Consider the following 20,108-nt stretch of genomic DNA (forward strand, 5'->3'; position numbering starts at 1 on the left):
GTGTTAACTTCTATTCTTTAGGTATTAAGCACCCATGGGGATAAATCAAAGCTTACTAAAAATAAGTCAAAGTGCATGCCATTTATGAGATTCATTAAGTTTACTTACATGCCACTTCCAGAGATGCATTTCGACTCACTGCTTCACCAAGATAGTTCCTTGCAACACACACATAGCTTCCTTCATCCGGTTTACTTCTGCGCCCATGCACAATGCGCAAGAAGAATAAGGATCCGCTGGGCAGAAGCATCCTATGCGACCGGGGATCATCCTTGTCAGTCTCCACCCGCTCACCATCCTTGTACCACTCAATGGTGGGCGTTGGCCGGCCCTCGGCCTTACAGTTCAAAGTAGTGGGCTCTCCCTTAGAGACAATGACATCGGAAGGGTGCTCCACAATCCTTGGGGGAAAGTCTTCCTGGCGAAGACGAGATCCTACAAAACGTGACAAAACGAAGACAAGCTTTAATATTTCCTTATCTATAGCTTTTGTTTCACTTGGGTTCACATGGATGAAATTAAACAATTCAGTCGTTCAAAATGCACTTACTACCATTATATTTATGTTTCAGTCTTTTGTTCTTTATGCATCTCATAGGTCACCCCAAGTTCCTTGTGGGACAAGACCATATAGCAATACATTAATATTTCAATTCTAATGAGTTAGGTTTAACATGTTCCATGAGTCATTTCAAACAAAAGTAAAGACAGCATGAAATTTTCTTTTGGAACCAGTAAAATGGAAAGGATACTAAGATGAGTCAGGTTAATTTCCTGTCTTCAAAGGGCTTACTATTTACTGAAGGAGAAAGTCAAGTGGGCAAGCACCTAGAATACACACATACAAACCATTATCACGCTAGCATTGTGCTATCAGAACTAACACAAAAAAGACTGGAACGTTATATACAAACAGTAACTAACCGCATTCAAGAGATGAGGAAGAAGTTTAACGACATAAATTGCCCACAACTGTGGAAGAAGCAAGCAGAAGAGCCAGGATTTGACCCTAGGTATCTCTGACTGAGGAACTCAAGTTAAATCACTATGCGGAAAGAAGTGTTACATGGCAATCCAAGAAATGCATTATAGGAAAAGACCTGGAAAAGTAATCTCAACTGTAACTAGAGCATAGTAAGAAGTTTCCCCCAAAATAGGTAGCATTTAAATTGGGTTGTAAAGACAACCCACAAGATGGGAGAAAATATGTACAAATGAAGCAACTGACAAGGTATTAATCTCCACAACGTACAAACAGTTCAAATAGCTCAGTATCAAAAAACAATTGGGACCCTATGGACTGTAGCCCGCCAAGCTCCTCCATCCATGGGATCTTCCAGGCAAGAACACTGGAGTGGGTTGCCATTTCCTTCTCCAGAAACATGGGCAGAAGCCCTACACAGACATTTTTCCAAAGAAGATATACATACAGCCAATAAATTTTTCCAAAGAAGACATACAGATGGCAAATACATGCATGAAAATCTACTCAACATCACTATTTATTAGAGAAATGCAAATCAAGATTACAATGAGATATCACCTCACATCAATCAAAAATGCCATCATCAAAATATCTACAAATGATAAATGCTGAAGTGGGTGTGGAGAAAAGGGAAACCTCTTACACAGATGGTGGGAATGTAAACTGATACAGCCACTATGGAGAAGTATAAAAGTTCCTCCAAAACTAAAAGCAGAACTACCATATGACCCAGCAATCCCATGCCTAGACATATACCCGGAGAAGACATTAATTTAAAAATATACATGCACCTCAATGTTCATTCCAACACTATGCACAATAGCCAGGACATGGAAGCAACCTAAATGTCCATCAGCAGAGGAATGGATAAAGAAGGTATGGTACACATATACAAAGGAGTATTACTCGGTCATAAAAAAGAATGAAACTGTGTCACTGGCAGAGAAGTGGATGGACCTAAAGACTGTCATACAGAGTGAAGTAAGTCAGAAAGAGAAAGACAAATATCAGATATTAACACATATATGTGGAATCCAGAAAAATGGTACAGATGCTCTTATTTGAAAAGCAGAAAGAGAGACAAAGATGCACAAAACAAACACATGAATACCAAGAGGGAAAGGGTGGGGTTGAACTGGGAGATTGGAACTGACATCAACACACTACTATGAATAAAACAGATTACTAACAAGAACCTTCTGTATAGCACAGGGAACTCTAATCTGTGTTCTGCAGTGACCTAAATAGAAAGGAAATCCAAAAAAGAGGGGATATATGTATATGTAAATATGACTCACTTGCTGTATAGCAGAAACTGACATACCAGTGTAAAGCAAATATACTCCAATAAAAATACTAAAAATAAAAAGTAAATTGGGTTGTGAGTCAACAGAAGGAGAAAAACATTCACACCGAAGAAACAGCATGAGCAAAAGGACAGAGAAATGACAGTACATGCATAATATATTTCATAATCAGAGAGGAAGTTAACGTGGAAGGTGAGGGTGAAAGGCAGTCATATGGCCAAAGACAAGAGGGCTTAAAATAACATGATATAGAATGTGACTTTTATTCTATATGGCTCACTGATTTCGAGGAGGCAGTGACATGACCAATTGTGTATTAGAAAGATTCTTTAATTACGGAGGCAAAAAGACAGGTGAGAGTTACCTCAATATCCTAGAGAACAATAAAAAAGAACCTGCCATTTAGAAACAACACTTAATGTAGAAAAAAGGAGGAAAATATAAGGTACATCACAAAATAAACACCTCACAGAATTTGGTATTCCGTATGGTAAGAAAGAGTGACGGGTACCAATATCCTTCCTTTGACTACAGTGAAAGCACGGCCATTAAAAGTTAGAAGAAATACAAAGAGAAGGACCCATTTGGCATTTTAAGATGAAAATTTTGCATAATGTATTGTTTTGAATATTTTAATTTATAAAGTGTCAAAAGTCATTATTTGTGGAAAGTTTCCACCAGCTACTACACCACCAGCTGAATCTGTCTGGAGATGTAATGACCATCTAGATATGAGCTTTTAAAAGTTAGTTCTTACAATGTTCAAACCACTCATCTAATATTAGCATATTTCTTCTCAATAAAGAAAAGTAATATTTACTCATCAATGTTATTCCAGTTAACTTTCAATATTAACTTGAAATTCGTATTTTAATTTAATAAAGGGAATTTAATTTGGTCGTGAATGAACCTTTCCTTTTCTGAAGAGGATTAACTTTCAAAGGTTGCTGATTACCATTTGTTATCTCATCAGATTCTAGAAGGAACTTACACAGTACAACTGCTGCTGCTGCTGCTGCTGCTAAGTCGCTTCAGTCGAGTCCAACTCTGTGCAACCCCAGAGACAGCAGCCCACCAGGTTCCCCTGTCCCTGGGATTCTCCAGGCAAGAACACTGGAGTGGGTACAACTACTAGGTATTTAAAGAAAGTGTAATTTACAGTGCACAGGACAAAATTTAAAAAAAAAAAAAAAAAGGAACAACAGAGACTCAAAGCATTTAAAAATGGACAGGGAACCACATCCTGAATCACAATAATAAAGAAGGTTATATACTATAAGTATTAAGGCCCTAACGGCTCGCCAGGCGGTGCTAGTGGTAAAGAACCAGCCTGCCAATTGCAAGAGAACCTGCGTCTCCATGTTTTAGACTGCTTATTTACTACATCTCATAGTTCACTGCCTTACTAGGTAGTTGGCATGGATAAGGTCTGAACGGGACTTGAAATACACTAACACATTAAATAAAATACAAGATAATAGACTCATAAGAGAACTAGAGGCAAAACATCTAAGGAACTTGGCAAGAGAATTTAGAATCCAGCATGCCCAGTAAGCTCTCAGAGAATTTTACTCACTTATTACTATGACATATGTAAACTATTCTAGGGCTGTCACATTTAGGTATTATTCTAGTAGCTTTAATGCTATAAAAAATTCAAAATCTAAATATAAGAGTTGAAATTATAAAACTATGGAAAGAAATTATAGGAGAAAATTTTTTATGACTTGAGTTTGTCAAAACCTTCATGAGTATGACACCAAAATCATATGAAACAAAAATATCTGTCCTTGAAAAAACGATTTGAAAAAGGAAAAACAACCCACAGAATCAAAAATTTGCAAATCATATATCTGATAGAAGACTTATATCTAGAATATATAAAGAGCTCTTACAACTCAATAAAAGTGTAAATAATCAAATTTTTAAGTGGACAAAGGATTTGAAAAGACATTCATCCCAAAATATAGACAAAAGGCCAATAAGCACATGAAAAGATGCTCAACATCGTATGTGTGAAATGCAAGTCAAAACCATGAGATACACTTCACATCCACTAGGATGGCAATAATCCAAAAAATGTAAAATGAAAAGTACTGTCTGGAATGTTGAAAAATTCAGTGTCTCATATATTGCTGGTGGGAATGCAAAATGGTTCAGCAACTTTGAAAAACTATCCAGAGTTCCTCAAAAAGTTTTGGAATTAACATATGACCCAGCAATGCCACTGCCTGGCACATAACCCAAGAGAAATGAAATCTTATGTCCACACAAAAACCTGTATATGAATGTACTGTAACACTCATAGCAGCATTATTCATAATATTTTTTTTTAATGGAAAGAACCCAAATGTCCCTTAAAAGATGAGTGGATAAATAAATGTTACATATCCACATAATGGAATGTTATTCAACAGTAAAAATGATTGAACTGATAAACATTGATAAACACTTTAACATAAGTGAACCCTGAAAATATTATGCTAAGTGAAGGAAGCTAGTCACAAAATGATTCCACTTACAAAAATGCCCAGAATAGCTAAATTCATAGAAACAAAAAGTTTTGTGGTTGTCTAGGGTAGGAAATAGGGGACAAGAGGTGAACGGGGACTGGAGAATCTTTGGGGAGTGATGAAAATATTCTAAAATTGATAATGGTGATGGTTGGAAAGCTCCATGAAAATAATAAAAACTATTATATGCTTTAAATGAGTAAAGTATGTATGGATAGTATCTCAATAAAGTAGTTCTTAAAAGTCATATATAAAGGCACTGTGAGAACATTTAATACAAGGCATTGTAACAATTCAGGTTCACTCTGGCCAACAATTGGGTTATTTTCCTCATTTACAGTTTTATGTTTTAAATGTAATCACCAGGTCAGCAATAACCAATAGGGCATAAAATAAAAGTAAAAGGTCTTACAAGTCAGATAGGTGATTGATAGACTTGTAAGTAGGTAGATAGATAAGTAGACAGAATTGGAAATATGCAAACACATTGTTGTGGTTTAGTCACTCCGTTGAGACCTGATTCTTTTGCGACCCCATGAACTGTAGCCCACCAAGCTCCTCTCTCCATGGGATTTCCCAGGCAAGAATACTGTGGATTGCATTTCCTTCTCCAGGATATCTTCCCAACCCAAGGATCTAAACCTGCATTTCTGCATTGTCAGACTTCTTACCACTGAGCAACCAGGGAAGCCCATGCAAAAACACAGTTTCAATGTAAATTTTAAGATGTTATTAAAATTGAGGGAATTAATTTTGAACTCTCTTAAATTCAGATATTACACAACTATAGAAGTGACCTGTAAGATGAATAAGCCTTAGATAGGTCTGTGAATTCTTTTGAAATTGTGCATAAAAACGGGTATTTTTTTGTGGGCAGGAGGGCGAGGTGGCTAGTGGGACAACAGCAGTCAATAAATTTTCAGAGAGGTCTGAGGCTTTAAAATTAAGAAGAATCACTAAAGCACTATGACCAAAACAACCTCATTATTTGTTTAAAATACAAGAACAAAAATAGCTGAGTTGTCAGCTAGTCACTGGGGATTGAAAACTCAACAGTTAGAGGGGGCTGTTCATTACATGAAATGCTATTAGCCTCTAAAGGCTTGATATCCAAGGAGACATCAGAAACACAGGATCCCCAGCCTACCCCAGACCCAGAGCACCAGAATCTACATTTTAAAGATTCCCTGGCAATGCATATGTGCATTAAAGTTTGAGAAGCACTGCTCTAAACAGTTTTCATATGGTCTTGAGCTAAGGATCGTTTAACATGTTTTACCTGTTGCTTAAAAAAAAAAAAAAAAAAAGTGGAGGAGGAACAAAGGAAAAAGCAGAAGGTGAAGGAAAAAAGAGACCATGTATTGTCTACAAAGCTTGAAATATGTGATCTGATTCTCTGCAGAAAAAGCTTACCAATCCTGCTCTAGAGCACCTGTTTACTAATTTCCAATAATAATTTTAGTTTATTTTTTATACTGGACCATAGAACTTTTTTCTCCAGATTTCACATGAAAAAATATATACTTCAACAGAGGAAAGAAACACTTTGCTCATATCATGGAAAATATTCAGGATCTCTATTGGTCAGGCAGCTAAGCAATATATCAGAATCACTATCTGCAATTCTAACTTTGCTTGCAGTTAACAGCAAGTCTGAACATCATTTTAGATCTCAGTTATGAATTGTGCAATAAAATAGCCAAGTTTTAATTTGTATTCAACAGTTCTTAACTATTATAAAGACATAGAAAATGAGTCACAGGGCACTATAGGTGAATGTTCAAATGTTTATTTTTACCATATAAGCAAGCAAGCTATACAACAGTGAAGTGACTTGTCCATAACTGAACAGCTCGTAGAGGCAGAATTAGAACTCCAGGCCTTTCATCTAAAATGTATTAGGCTTTTGAAAATGCTGAAGTTTAAGTGAAGCACACACATGACAGTGTGACTAATTGCAAAGCTCCTTCTAAAACTCATTTTAATAAAATGAGTCAAATAAATAACTCTAGTGGCAATATAAGGACTTGCCAGGTGGTGCAGTGGTAAAAAATCCACCTACCAATGCAGAAAATATGGGTTCAGTTCCTGGGTTGGGAAGATCCCCTGGAGAAGGAAATGGCAACCCATTCCAGTGTTCTTGCCTGGGAAACTCCACGGAAGGAGGAGCCTGGTGGGCTGCAGTCTATGGGCTTGCAAAGAGTCCAACACAACTGAGCATACAGCCAGAGACGATCTTGTTTTTTCAAAGCGTGATTCTCAGACTATCAGCATCAAAATCACCTGGGATATTTCTTTAAAATGGAGATTCTTGGTCTCTACAGCGAGCAGAATGCACCAGGAGCTACAAGTGGAAGGGTCTGAGAAGCTGCAGTTATAGCATGCCTACTAGGAGACATGTATGCACTTAGACCTGGCTAGATGCAAGCACTCCACAGAAATATCAAATTACTAAACTGAACGGACATACATCTTTGAATAGTCTTCTAAGCACCCAAATTTACATAATGGATTATTTCTGTTTCTCAGAGACTCTCAAACAATGATTTTGCAATGATTTGAGTAAAATAGTAAAAAACAAATTTAATAGTTTATTAGCACTTTAAACTTTGAAGAATTAGAGGTGAAGTAAAAAATCATTAATTCATGAATATATTTAAAATTAATTTTATTTAGTAAAACACCACTCATTTGCAGTGAGTGCTATAGAACTATATCTTCAGAAGTGATTTCAATTATATAAAACAGAGGAGGACAAAGCACTTAGAATACTTTTGATTCCATTTCTTGTATTTGAAAGTAAACTGCTTCTGCCTCCTTAATGAATTGGAATATATTATTTCTTGGCTCTAAGCTTTAGTTTTCATTCATATAATCAACAGCTATATCCAGTTAAGCAACACTTTTCTAAGTTCTCTGAATTTTCCCTCCAAGAAAATTTCTGTGCAGTGGCTATTTTTCTTAAAAACATATAATGTGTGGCAACCGTGCCTCAGATGGTAAAGAATTCTCCTGCAATGTAGGGGAGTCGGGTTTGATCCACTGGTTGAGAAGATCCCCTGGAGAAGGAAATGGCTACCCCACTCCAGTATCCTGGCCTGGAAAATCCCAGGAACAGAAGAGCTTGGTGGGCTAGAGTCCATGGGGTCTCAAAAAGTCAGACACTACTGACTAACATTTTTACTTGCATAAAAGTATGTTTTAACAAACTTTTTTTTTTTAATAGTAAAATAAGGTGACCAAATTTTTTATGATTAAGTTCTGCATGTGACCAGAGATACTTTCTGAAGGTATCCCCCCACCAGTTTTGACGTACATAGTACAACATGAAAAAGTGAAGCTATGATGACCCATTACAAAAAAGAGGTGGTGTGGTAAGATTAAAGGAATGGATTATTGACAGGCAAATATTTACGCCTCACTTTTACCAGATACAAATCAGATGACCGATGTCTCACAATTTGGTTCCGATGATTAAAAGAAATCACACATGCAGATGTAGTAAGCATCCAGTATATCTTATATTTCTCTTCTATAAACTAGTACAGATGGTCTTTCCAAAACATGACCCTTAAAATGAATCACTTTGGCAAGTATCTCTTTTCTGAGGTCGCTCTTATGGTAATTTTTTCTGCATAGTAAATTTTAGCTAGACCAGGCTGATCACTTTACACTAGATTTCAAAAGGATTAAAGCTGTTACTGGTTTCCATTTTACCAAAAGAAACCCTATTCAAAATTTTCTCCACAGAAAGAAACATATCTCAGTACCATTACTAATGCTATCCACATTGATCAGTGAGCTAATCAAGCCTGTACTTAGAACTCTACTGTCCTTGAAGTTTTCTTGATGATAAAGTTCCAGTGTACTTCCCTTGTGAGAGAGGGGAAATACAAAAGGGATATTAAAAAAAACTCTTTTTCCTATGATGTGATAAGATGTGGTGAGAAAGCTTATGTTTGGAAAATACAAAGATTGTTTTATCTATTAGAACCTTATTAAGACTCTCTCAGGAGATGATCTAATTTGGCAATGAACTAAAGACATAAAATTCTTGTTTCTTCTGGAAGCACAGCAGTGGTTTGTTTTTTTTTTTAAAGTTTAAACTAGAAAAGATGTCAAAATTAAATTGAGACCAATAAATACTACTTATTACAAAAATTCTAAATGGCTTTTAATGTCATAAAACTAAAGGGCCAAAGGTATGAAAGGGAACTGACAAAGATTGAAGACAATTTAATCTCAAACTTGGCAGCCTTAACCCTGAAAGTTCCAGTTGTACAGCATAGCATCTAGTTTCATCCCCATGTACCCAGTCTTCCAGGTTATCTAGGTGAAACAGAGCTACCAGAGACCCTACCAGAGACCCTCTTGTCCATCTTATAGCGGACAAGGAGGGAAAAAATACAGAAACAATAATCAAAATTTCTTTCCTGAAACCTGAGACTAGAATCCTTTGCCTTAGCTGTGAGTCCACGCTTTGTATTTCTTCTCTATCATTCCTCCTTCTTCCCATATTTTGGATAAGTCTAAAACAGAAAGTCTATAATGAAATATCACCACCTCACCCCAGTGAGAATGGCCATCATCAAAAAAATCTACAAACAAGAAATGCTGGAGAGGTTGTGGAAAAAAGGGAACCCTCTTGCACTGTTGGTGGAGATGTAAATTGATACAGCCACTGTGGCGAACTGTATGGAGATTCCTTAAAAACTAGAAATAAAACTACCATCTGACCCATCAATCCCCCTACTGGGCGTAAACCCTGTGAAAACCATAACTCAAAAAGATACACATACCCCAATGTTCACTGCAGCACTATTTACAATGGCCAGGACATGGAAGCAACCTAAATCCCCATAGACAGATAAATGGATAAAGAAGATATGATACATACAAACAATGGAGTATTACTTGGCCATAAAAAAGAATGAATTTGAATCAGTGGAACTGAGATGGATGAACCTACAGCCTGTTACACAGAGTGAAGTAAGTCAGAAAGAGAAAAAAAAGTACTGCATATTAACACATATATATGGAATCTAGAAAAAATGGGACCAGTGATCCAATCTGCAGGGCAGGAATAGAGACACAGACAAAGAGAACAGACGTGGCACAGCAGGGGAAGGAGAGGATGGGACGGATGGAGAGAGTAGCGCTGGACACACACATTACCATGTGTAAAACAAAGAGCTAGTGCAAGTTGCTGTAGCACACAGGGAGCTCAATCCAGTGCTGGGAGACAACCTAGGGCAGTGGGGGAGGGGGAGGGCGGGAGGGAGGGGCTATATGTATACTCAAGGCTGATTCATGGTGGTGTACGGCAGGAACCAACACAACATTGTAAAGCAATTATCCTCCACTTAAAAATAAATTTTAAAAAAGAGAAAAAGATATAAAAGTCTAAAATGAAAAGTCTCAGCATTTCCCTGATGGTCCAGTGGCTAAGACTCCATGCTCCCAATGCAGGGGGCCTGGGTTCCATGCCTGGTCAGGGAACTAGATCCCACATTCCACAACTAAAGATTCCATATGCCACAACTAAAACCCAGCATAGCCAAATAAATAAATATATATACATATTTTTTAATAAACTAAAGTCTTAGGTACTAGATTTCTATTATTGTTTTTTTTTTTAATTTGTTTTAGTTTGCTTCGCTTTTTTTTGTTTTTCTCCTTGCCATTGTGTCATTAGGGATGTGACCTTAAGCAAGTTACCTAAATTTCCTTATGGTACCATTTCTTACCCCAAAACTGAGGCAACTAGAAGAGCAAATTGCGACAAGTTCATCCTTTTATAACATGATTACACTCTTTATGGCTGTCACATCATAATGGACATGCCCATAAGAAAAGATAATAGGTAGCGATTTAAATTTACTACCACAGAGCACATTTTTAAAGATACACACTATAGATTAATGTTCACACTTTTAATATAAGTAGAGATTGGAAAGGTTTGCCCGTCATAGGTGTTATGGCCACTATCAAAAAGCAATGAGTGTCAAAATGCTTTCTTAGAGCACCCTCCAAAGGTTATCAATAATTTAAAAGCTTATGTTTAAAAAGCAGTTCATGTAACATCTGGCATTTCCTCTTAAATTTCTGTTAAATTTGTTTACATAGCCAATAAATACACAGTGCTATAAATCATTTAAACCAAAGACCAACTGGCAAAGCATAGATACTTATCTTATAAGTAAATTGCCCATCAATTATTTAAAATATAAACTTAGTCAAAGATATTTAAAATTTCCTTCCTTATTCAGTGTGAATATTTGCTACTTCAGGATAAAGTAACTAAGGCTGACTTCATAAAACGTTTTCTCTGAATTTCACAATTGTATTTCAGGTTTTTCTGTATTCGCAGAAGAGATTACTGAAAATACTAAAAGTGGAACACGTATTCCCTCTTCTTTACCGCCTCATGTTATTCAGTGCCTTAATTACAAAGGTTTTAATTTCTCATTGTAATATTTCATTTTCTGGCTGCCTACAGCCAGGGCACTGAGCCACTGACCTCTTGTGAGCAGGTGGGCCCAAATGACCAAACACCAGAGGGAAGGCAGGACTACTTTGGGTAAATTAGAAACAAAAGCAGAAAGCAGTCAAAAGCAGGGGTTAAATACATGAGAATACCTATATAAAACTGAAGAGAAATTTTGAAACTACAAGTCTCTAAGTTTCCCGTAAGCTTATAGTAATGATTTCCTCCTGAGAAATAAAAAAATAATAATTTCCCACTTTATAAATTCATTTTCCAACAATTCAGTAAGAAGATAACATATTAACCTGGACATTCACCCAAAACTATTTCAAATCAATTTGTTACGTCTTCCCATGGTTGAAGGCATTCTTTAAAGAGTGATTTGCCATCAAATCGGAGGTTTCCATGGGTTATGCAGATTTGCCTTATAGTGATAAAAACAATATTTCAGAAAGATATCTTTGAAATTTAGCTTCTTACTGTCATATTTATAATATTTTCATGTGGTTTAAAGTTGCATTTGGCTTTACAAAAGATGATGCAATGAAACAATCTCCAACTTCATTGAACTGTTTAAAAATGTTAAATTTTCTAAAGACCATCGGTATTTATCTGGTGGAGACCATGAATGGGTTTTCAGAAAAAGACATTCTGCTTACATAAACTCCTAATAGACTGATAACATTCTGGCCTTCTATTTCCTAAGCACTTATATTCTGAAAATTCGGTGGCAGTCGCATTCATCTTAGCAAATGCAGAGCCAAAGGTCCCAGTGTTACTGTCACAAACACCATTCCCACCAGCACTGATATTTTTACACCTGTGCAAAGCTTTGTTAAATATTTAGTTTCTGATAAATTTGCCTAAAACTCGACATAGTTTCCTCATATCTGAACTATTTTATTTTAAAGTTAAATTGAGATTCAATAACCATAGTTAAAATTGTAAAGTTCATTTACTTGATAGTTTACTAAGGATTTTGAAACAGATTAGAGAATGTTAATACAATCCAGAAATTTTCTTTAAAGAATAATGCCAAATCATTACCCCCAAAATTACAACTGTCATAATAAATAATGTCATATATATTAGCTGTATGATCTCAAAATCATATTCACAATGATTAATTTTAGATTTGTTCACTTCTATTTGCCATCTGACTACCGAAGTTGTCCTAACATATGAATCTCATTGTACTACACCATTATCTTTTTAAAATATGGTTCTTAAAACATGGATTACCTTACGTGGAATAGAAGTAAAATTATGGAATGGAGAATGGCACCTCAGGTATTGGGGCAAAATTTTGTTTGCACGTATATATGTGTTTAAGAAATAATAAAGCATAACTTCGACAATTAACTTAGATTCTCTGTCTTTGAAATGAGTATAACTTGCATTGTTCTTGTCCAAAGGCAAGACAGGAGTATAAAACCAGGCAAGTTTCTTACTTTCTGCATACCTTGGTTTCCTCATCTATAAAACACTGCAGTACTGACCTAATTTTGTTATGAACACTACATGAGATTTTTCAGTGTGCTGAGCACACAGTAAGCACTCAGTGAATGTTCACTAATATTAACATTACTATCATGTATACTTGTTTTATTATATAACATCTATCACTATACTCACAGGAATCTGTGACCCCACAAAGCCAAAGACTACCATCTACAAGACAAATACAAGAGTAAGTCATTTTTTGTGCAATAGTAAGTCATTCAAAAAACAGTTACAGCTTTTGCTTATCTATTATGATTTTTCTACTACTGCTCATTATTACCCACAAATCAAAGAGAAGTGAAAGTCGCTCAGTCATATCTGACTTTTTGCAACCCCATGGACTATACAATCCATGGAATTCTCCAGGCCAGAATGCTGGAGTGGGTAGCCTTTCCCTTCTCCAGGGGATCTTCCCAACCCAGTAATCAAACTGGGGTCTCCTGCATTGCAGGCAGATTCTTTACCAATTGAGCTATCAGGGAAATGAAATGTAGAATAATTTGTAAACCACGCAAGGTCAAAGATCAATCAAATCAAAGATCATGCTGAATAATATACCTCACCTACTTTTCCCTGAAGCCTATATGTTTTCAACAACTCTGCATCTTAGATTTGTCACATGCTCTATCAAGCTCCAAAGATGAAAATATTAGGTGCTCAATCAATATTTTATATAAATGCATGACTATATCACTTTAGCCATTCTATCAGTGGAACTATAGGTAGCTGGATGTTGATACAAAAACTCCGTTAACAACTAAAGACTGCTTCTACTGTGTTTCATGACAAATTGGATGGGGGGTACTTTAGTACAGGCATCACTGTCTAGGCATGCTGCAGAAATTACCTGTAAATTATATTCATTGGAACTTACTTAAATATCAATATTTAGCAATTCTTTATGTCCCTCTATTTTACTGAAATGGGTTATACCAATACTGATAACTCTTCTTTATGTTAATCTTGAAACCATTATGTGATTATTACATGGAAAGAATCTATCTTTTGGCTACTTTTCCATTATAAATTTAATAAGAAATAAGGACTATCAGAAGAATGTTTTGAGGAAACAACACATGATCTAAATTAAATAACAAACAGAAGTATTATCAGAACACTATCTTTAAATTAACCTTTGCCTAGTTTAAGGGCTTCCCCGGTGGCTCAAACAGTAAAGAATCTGTCTGCAATGTGGGAGACCTGGGTTCAATCCCTAGATTGGGAAGATCCCCTGGAGAAAGGAACGGCTACCCACTCCAGTATTCCGGCCCCGACAATTCCATGGACTGTAAAGTCTATGGGGTTGCAAAGAGTTGCAGAGTGGGACACAACTGAGCAACTTTCACACACACACCTAGTTTAAAATAGTGGTGATAACAAAACCACTTTCCCCCTTTTAAAGCAACATATGTCTCCCTTGAAGTCTCTAGATTACAGTTTTCATGACATTGTGTATCATTAAAATAAGGGCAAGGCCTCTTGCAATTAAAAACGAAAAAAAACGTCAAAGATTAAAGATTGTTTCTTGCATAGTGGGAACAGCCATATTGTATTAAGGTCTTCTTACTGCCACACAAGGGCATGTTGGAATTTTTCTTTCTGAAGCCAATAGCTGGAAGAGTAAAAGAGGTTTGTAAAGCTATCTGTCCGTTATTGTGCCCATCTTTGTATGAAATGTTTCCTTGGTATCTCTAACTTTCTTGAAGAGGTCTTTCCCATTCTATTGTTTTCCTCTATTTCTTTGCATTGATCTCTGAGGGAGGCTTTCTTATCTCTCCCTGCTAGTCTTTAGAACTCTGCATTCAAATGGGTATATCTTTCCTTTTCTCCTTTGCTTTTCCCTTCCCTTCTTTTCATAGCTATTTGTAAGGCTTCCTCAGACAGCCATTTTGCTTTTTTGCATTTCTTTTTCTTGGGGATGGTCTTGATTCTAGTCTCCTGTACAATGTCATGAACTTCCATCCATAGTTCATCAGGCACTCTATCAAATCTAGTCCCTTAAATCTATTTCTCACTTACACTGTATAGTCATAAAGGATTTGATTTAGGTCATACTTGAATGGTCTAGTGGTTTTCTCCACTTTCTTCAATTTCAGTCTGAATTTGGTAATAAGGAGTTGATGATCCGAGCCACAGTTAGCTCCCGGTCTTGTTTTTGCTGACTGTATACAGCTTCTCCATCTTTGGCTACAAAGAATATAATCAATCTGATTTCGGTGTTGAGCATCTGATGATGTCTATGTGTAGTGTGTTGCTGGAAGAGGGTGTTTGCTATGACCAGTGCATTCTCTTGGCAGAACTCTATTAGCCTTTGCCCTGCTTCATTCTGTACTCCAAGGCCAAATTTGCCTGTTACTCCAGGTGTTTCTTGACTTCCTACTTTTGCATTCCAGTCCCCTATAATGAAAAGGACATCTTTTTTGGGTGTTAGTTCTAGAAGGTCTTGTAGGTCTTCATAGAATCATTCAACTTCAACTTCTTCAGCATTGCTGGTAGGGGCATAAGACCTGGATCACTGTGATATTGAATGGTTTGCCTTGGAAACGAACAGAGATCATTCTGTCATTTCTGACACTGCATCCAAGCACTGCATTTTGGACTCTTTTGTTGACTATGATGGTACTCCATTTCTTCTAAGGGATTCCTGCCCATAGTAGTAGATATAATGGTCATCTGAGTTAAATTCACCCATTCCAGTTCATCTTAGTTCACTGATTCCTAGAATGTCAATGTTCACTCTTGCCATCTCCTGTTTGACCACTTCCAATTTGCCTCGATCCATGGACCTAACATTCCAGGTTTCTATGCAATATTGCTCTTTACAGCATCGAACCCTGCTTCCATCACCAGTCCCATTTACAACTGTGCAGAAGATATTAAGAAGAGGTGGCAAGAATACACAGAAGAACTGTACAAAAAAGATCCTCATGACCCAGATAATCACGATGGTGTGATCATTCATCTAGGGCCAGACATCCTGGAATGTGAAGTCAAGTGGGCCTTAGAAAGCTTCACTACAAACAAAGCTAGTGGAGGTGATGGAATACCAGTTGAGCTATTTCAAATCCTAAAAGATGACGCTGTAAAAGTGCTGCACTCAATATGCCAGCAAATTTGGAAAACTCAGCAGTGGCCATAGGACTGGAAAAGTTCAGTTTTCATTCCAATCCCAAAGAAAGGCAATGTAAAGAATGCTCAAACTACCGTACATCTCACACACTAGTAAAGTAATGCTTAAAATTCTCCAGGCCAGGCTTCAGCAATACGTGAACCATGAACTTCCAGATGTTCAAGCTTGTTTTCCAAAAGGCAGAGGAACCAAAGATCAAATTGCCAACACCCGCTGGATCATCAAAAAAACAAGAGAGTTCCAGAAAAACATCTATTTCTGCTTTATTGACTATGCCAAAACCTTTGACTGTGTGGATCACAATAAACTGTGGGAAATTCTGAAAGAGATGGGAATACCAGACTATCTGACCTGCCTCTTGAGAAACCTATATGCAGGTCAGGAAGCAACAGTTAGAACTGGACATGGAACAACAGACTGGTTCCAAATAGGAAAAGGAGTACATCAAGGCTATATTGTCACCCTACTTATTTAACTTATATGCATAGTGCATCATGAGAAATGCTGGGCTGGAGGAAGCACAAGCTGGAATCAAGATTGCTGGGATGACACCACCCTTATGGCAGAAAGTGAAGAACTAAAGAGCCTCTTGATGACAGTGAAAGAGGAGAGTGAAAAAGTTGGCTTAAAGCTCAAAACTCAGAAAACTAAGATCATGGCATCTGGTCCCATCACTTCATGGGAAGTAGATGGGGAAACAGTGGAAACAGTGGCTCACTTTATTTTGGGGGGCTCCAAAATCACTGCAGATGGTGATTGCAGCCATGAAATTAAAAGACGCTTACTCCTTGGAAGGAAAGTTATGACCAACCTAGACAGCATATTAAAAAAGCAGAGACATTGCTTTGCCAACTAGATCCGTCTAGTCAAGGCTATGGTTTTTCCAGTGGTCATGTATGGATATGAGAATTGGACTATAAAGAAGGCTGATCTCCAAAGAATTGATGCTTTTGAACTGTGGTGTTGGAGAAGACCCTTGAGAGTCCCTTGGACTGCAAGGAGATCCAGCCAGTCCATCCTAAAGGAGATCAGTCCCGGGTGTTCATTGGAAGGACTGATGTTGAAGCTGAAAGTCCAGTACTTTGGCAACCTGATGCGAAGAGCTGACTCATTGGAATAGACCCTGATGCTGGGAAAGTTTGAGGGCAGGAGGAGAGGGGGATGACAGGATGAGATGGTTGGATGGCCTCACCGATTCAATGGACATGGTTTTGGGTGGACTCCGGGAGTTGGTGATGGACAGAGACCTGGTGTGCTTCAATTCATGGGGTCGGAAGGAGTTGGAGACGACTGAGTATCTGAACTGAACTGAACGGAAGGTATCTGAATATAACTTATACTCATTGCTTTGTCTCTGATGATCAAGCTCAGAGGGAATGAGCTTTCATAGTTCACCAAACTGAATGGAAGTGATAGTATCACATTTCTTTGGAGGTATTTGCAAGAGAGGCATCCAAATTCATTTCTGAAGTGTTTACTCCACTAAAAATACCTTGGACAAGATTTTGATCCAGAATAGGTTGAAAAAGAGGCCATGCTTAATCAGTTGCAAATAGCTCTTATGCTTGGTATTAAATCTGTTTTCAAATTATTTGCATACTCTCAAAAAATTTCAAAGTTGATATTTTGTCCCTCACTTTATCCACAGCATTAAAGTAACAAAAAAAAAAAAGTAAACCTAAAGTATTCCCTCTTTAAGAAAAAAAAGTTTGATTTATTAAATCATAATGATTTGATATGACTTCTCTTTGTAAGGCATACAAATGGTTAAATTTAGATTGAAAATGAGAGGAATTTTAGCCTAGCTAATAAAGAATATGAGTTACCTTAATTATGAGGATACTTTTCATTTAGGAATCTACTTTCTCATAATTTTTGTCTACTTATGCTATCTGTTGATGCCTTTTTAAAAGTGAGTTATTTAATAAAACTCTAAATTTCCTTTCAAGGGGTATCTTCTGTTTCAGAGCCAAATGACCACCAGATAACATCATTGCTGCAACAGAAATACCGAGTGTGGTTTGCATTTAAAAGAGTTTGTATGCATAGAGAAAAATGAGCTAGTTTTTTGCTGAATGGAGAAAAGCAGCAAATGGGAGCGCTGTAAATGTTTTAAAATGATCATTTTCTGCTTGCATTATGTTCCGCAAAAATACATCAGAGACTCAGTTCCTGAGGTCTCTCAAAAAACGTCTGCAGTTCCTAGAAAACTTATGAAAAATGTTATTTTCCACTCAGTTCATTTACTTTGAAGCCTTATCAGATGAGGGATCAAATGAAACCGATCATCCCCAGGTTTTCCCAGGTTATTACCACAAGGACATGGAATTAACCTCCATCCAGCCACTCTCAAAATGCAATGCTTTCTGGTCACAAGGTGAAAGGAGTGGAACACAAAGAATTAGTCTGGATTATGTGTAAGGGAAAGAAAAATGCTGGCAGGCAGAGGATTAAGAAAGTATATAAGAAAGTGGAATAAGAAAGTATATAAGAAAGCAACTGTGAAAAACAAGAATTACAATAGTTTAGATAATGTGGTTTTCTTTTTTTTTTTAATGTAGCAAGTTGGTTTCACAGTCAAGTACTCAATACATCACACTCTGACAAGTTGGATTTATAAACAAGAAGCAACTGAAAATCTGGAAGAAAATGAAAGGTGTGTGAATTTTGAAAAAAGTATAATGATGTTTGCTTAATATTCAATGTAGGTATGCTATTTTCAAAAGAGGCAATATTAAGCATATTGGGGTTCTTTTTTGTAAGAGATGAACAAAATGCTGCTGACATTAAAAAAAAAAGAACGCTGTTACTGGTTACTTTTGTTATAAATTTCTATAAATACAGAGAAAAATGATCTTTGACTTATATGTAAACAATCGCACTAGAAATCTGAATTAAGTCAAATCACTTCTGTCTCAATTATTAAGGCCTCCTAAGGTGCTGCAAGGAGATCCAACCAGTCCATTCTGAAGGAGATCAGCCCTGGGATTTCTTTGGAAGGAATGATGCTGAAGCTGAAACTCCAGTACTTTGGCCACCTCATGCGAAGAGTTAACTCATTGGAAAAAACTTTGATGCTGGGAGGGATTGGGGGCCGGAGGAGAAGAGGACGACAGAGGATGAGATGGCTGGATGGCATCACAGACTCGATGGACGTGAGTCTGAGTGAACCCCGGGAGTTGGTGATGGACAGGGAGGCCTGGCATGCTGCGATTCATGGGGTCACAAAGAGTCGGACACAACTGAGCGACTGAACTGAACTGAAGGTGCTATAGTGCTCAGCCTTCTTTATAGTCCAGCTCTCACATTCTTACATGTGAGATGCTTTGATGCAGATTTGGCGCTTTTAAATTGTGGTGCTGGAGAAGACGCCTAAGAATCTCTTGGACAGTAAGGAGAACATACCAGTCAACCCTAAAGGAAAACAACCCTGACTATTCATCGGAAGGACTGGTGCTGAAATTGAGGCTCCAATACTTTGGCCACCTGATGCAAAGAGCCAACTCATTGGAAAAGACCCTGATGTGGGCAAGATTGACAGCGGGAGGAGACAGGGATCACAGAGGAAGAGAGGTTTGGATGGCATCATCAACTCAATGGACAGGAGTCTGAGCAAACTGTGGGAGATAGTGAAAGACAGGGGAGCCTGGCCTGCTGCAGTCCATGGGGTAGCAGAGGGAGATATGACTTAGCGACTGAACCACAATAAAGGTGCTGCAGACCTGGCTCTTGTCTCCAGAGCTTTCTATGGGAAACTCATTCCCTCTCATAGCCTGAGGTTTCTATGACAACAAGAACTGAATCTCTAGTATCTCCAGGTAAGGAAAGCTCTAGACTAGGTTCAGGGGCCTGATTTAAGGCTCATTCATAACCTCAAACTCTGCAGCTCTCAAACTGGACCTTTCGCCTGTCTCCTGTCACATAACTCATCCCTCTCTCCTTCACCACATAATCCCATTTTCCCCCAATACTAAAAATCTTAGCTTCAGGGTTTAACCCCTCAATTTCTTTCATATCCACTGAGGCACAGATTCCTGTGAATTCTTTTTTCTTTCCTCTCATTTTATGCCTGCGGCTCACCTCTGTCCCTCTCTAGACTCAATTTCACACCACTAGCATTCCAAAAGCCTTAGGATTTCTCAGTTCCAAGCATTTCCCTACGCTTCTCCCTCATCACTCTATA

General features: G+C 37.5%; 1 protein-coding gene across 6 annotated transcripts in view; it reads right to left on the minus strand.

Moving 5' to 3' along the window:
• The window catches only part of ROBO2 (roundabout guidance receptor 2), a 653,625-nt gene that overhangs the window by 586,926 nt on the left and 46,591 nt on the right, over positions 1–20,108 (minus strand). For all 6 annotated transcript variants that reach the window (XM_040227106.1, XM_040227089.1, XM_040227083.1 and 3 more), the window contains exon 2: positions 109–435. In XM_040227106.1, coding sequence (XP_040083040.1) covers positions 109–435 — 327 coding nt within the window. The remainder of the gene's footprint in view (positions 1–108; positions 436–20,108) is intronic.

This window comes from Oryx dammah, unplaced genomic scaffold (genome assembly GCF_014754425.2).
Source record: "Oryx dammah isolate SB20612 unplaced genomic scaffold, SCBI_Odam_1.1 HiC_scaffold_2, whole genome shotgun sequence".
Lineage (NCBI taxonomy): Eukaryota > Metazoa > Chordata > Mammalia > Artiodactyla > Bovidae > Oryx > Oryx dammah.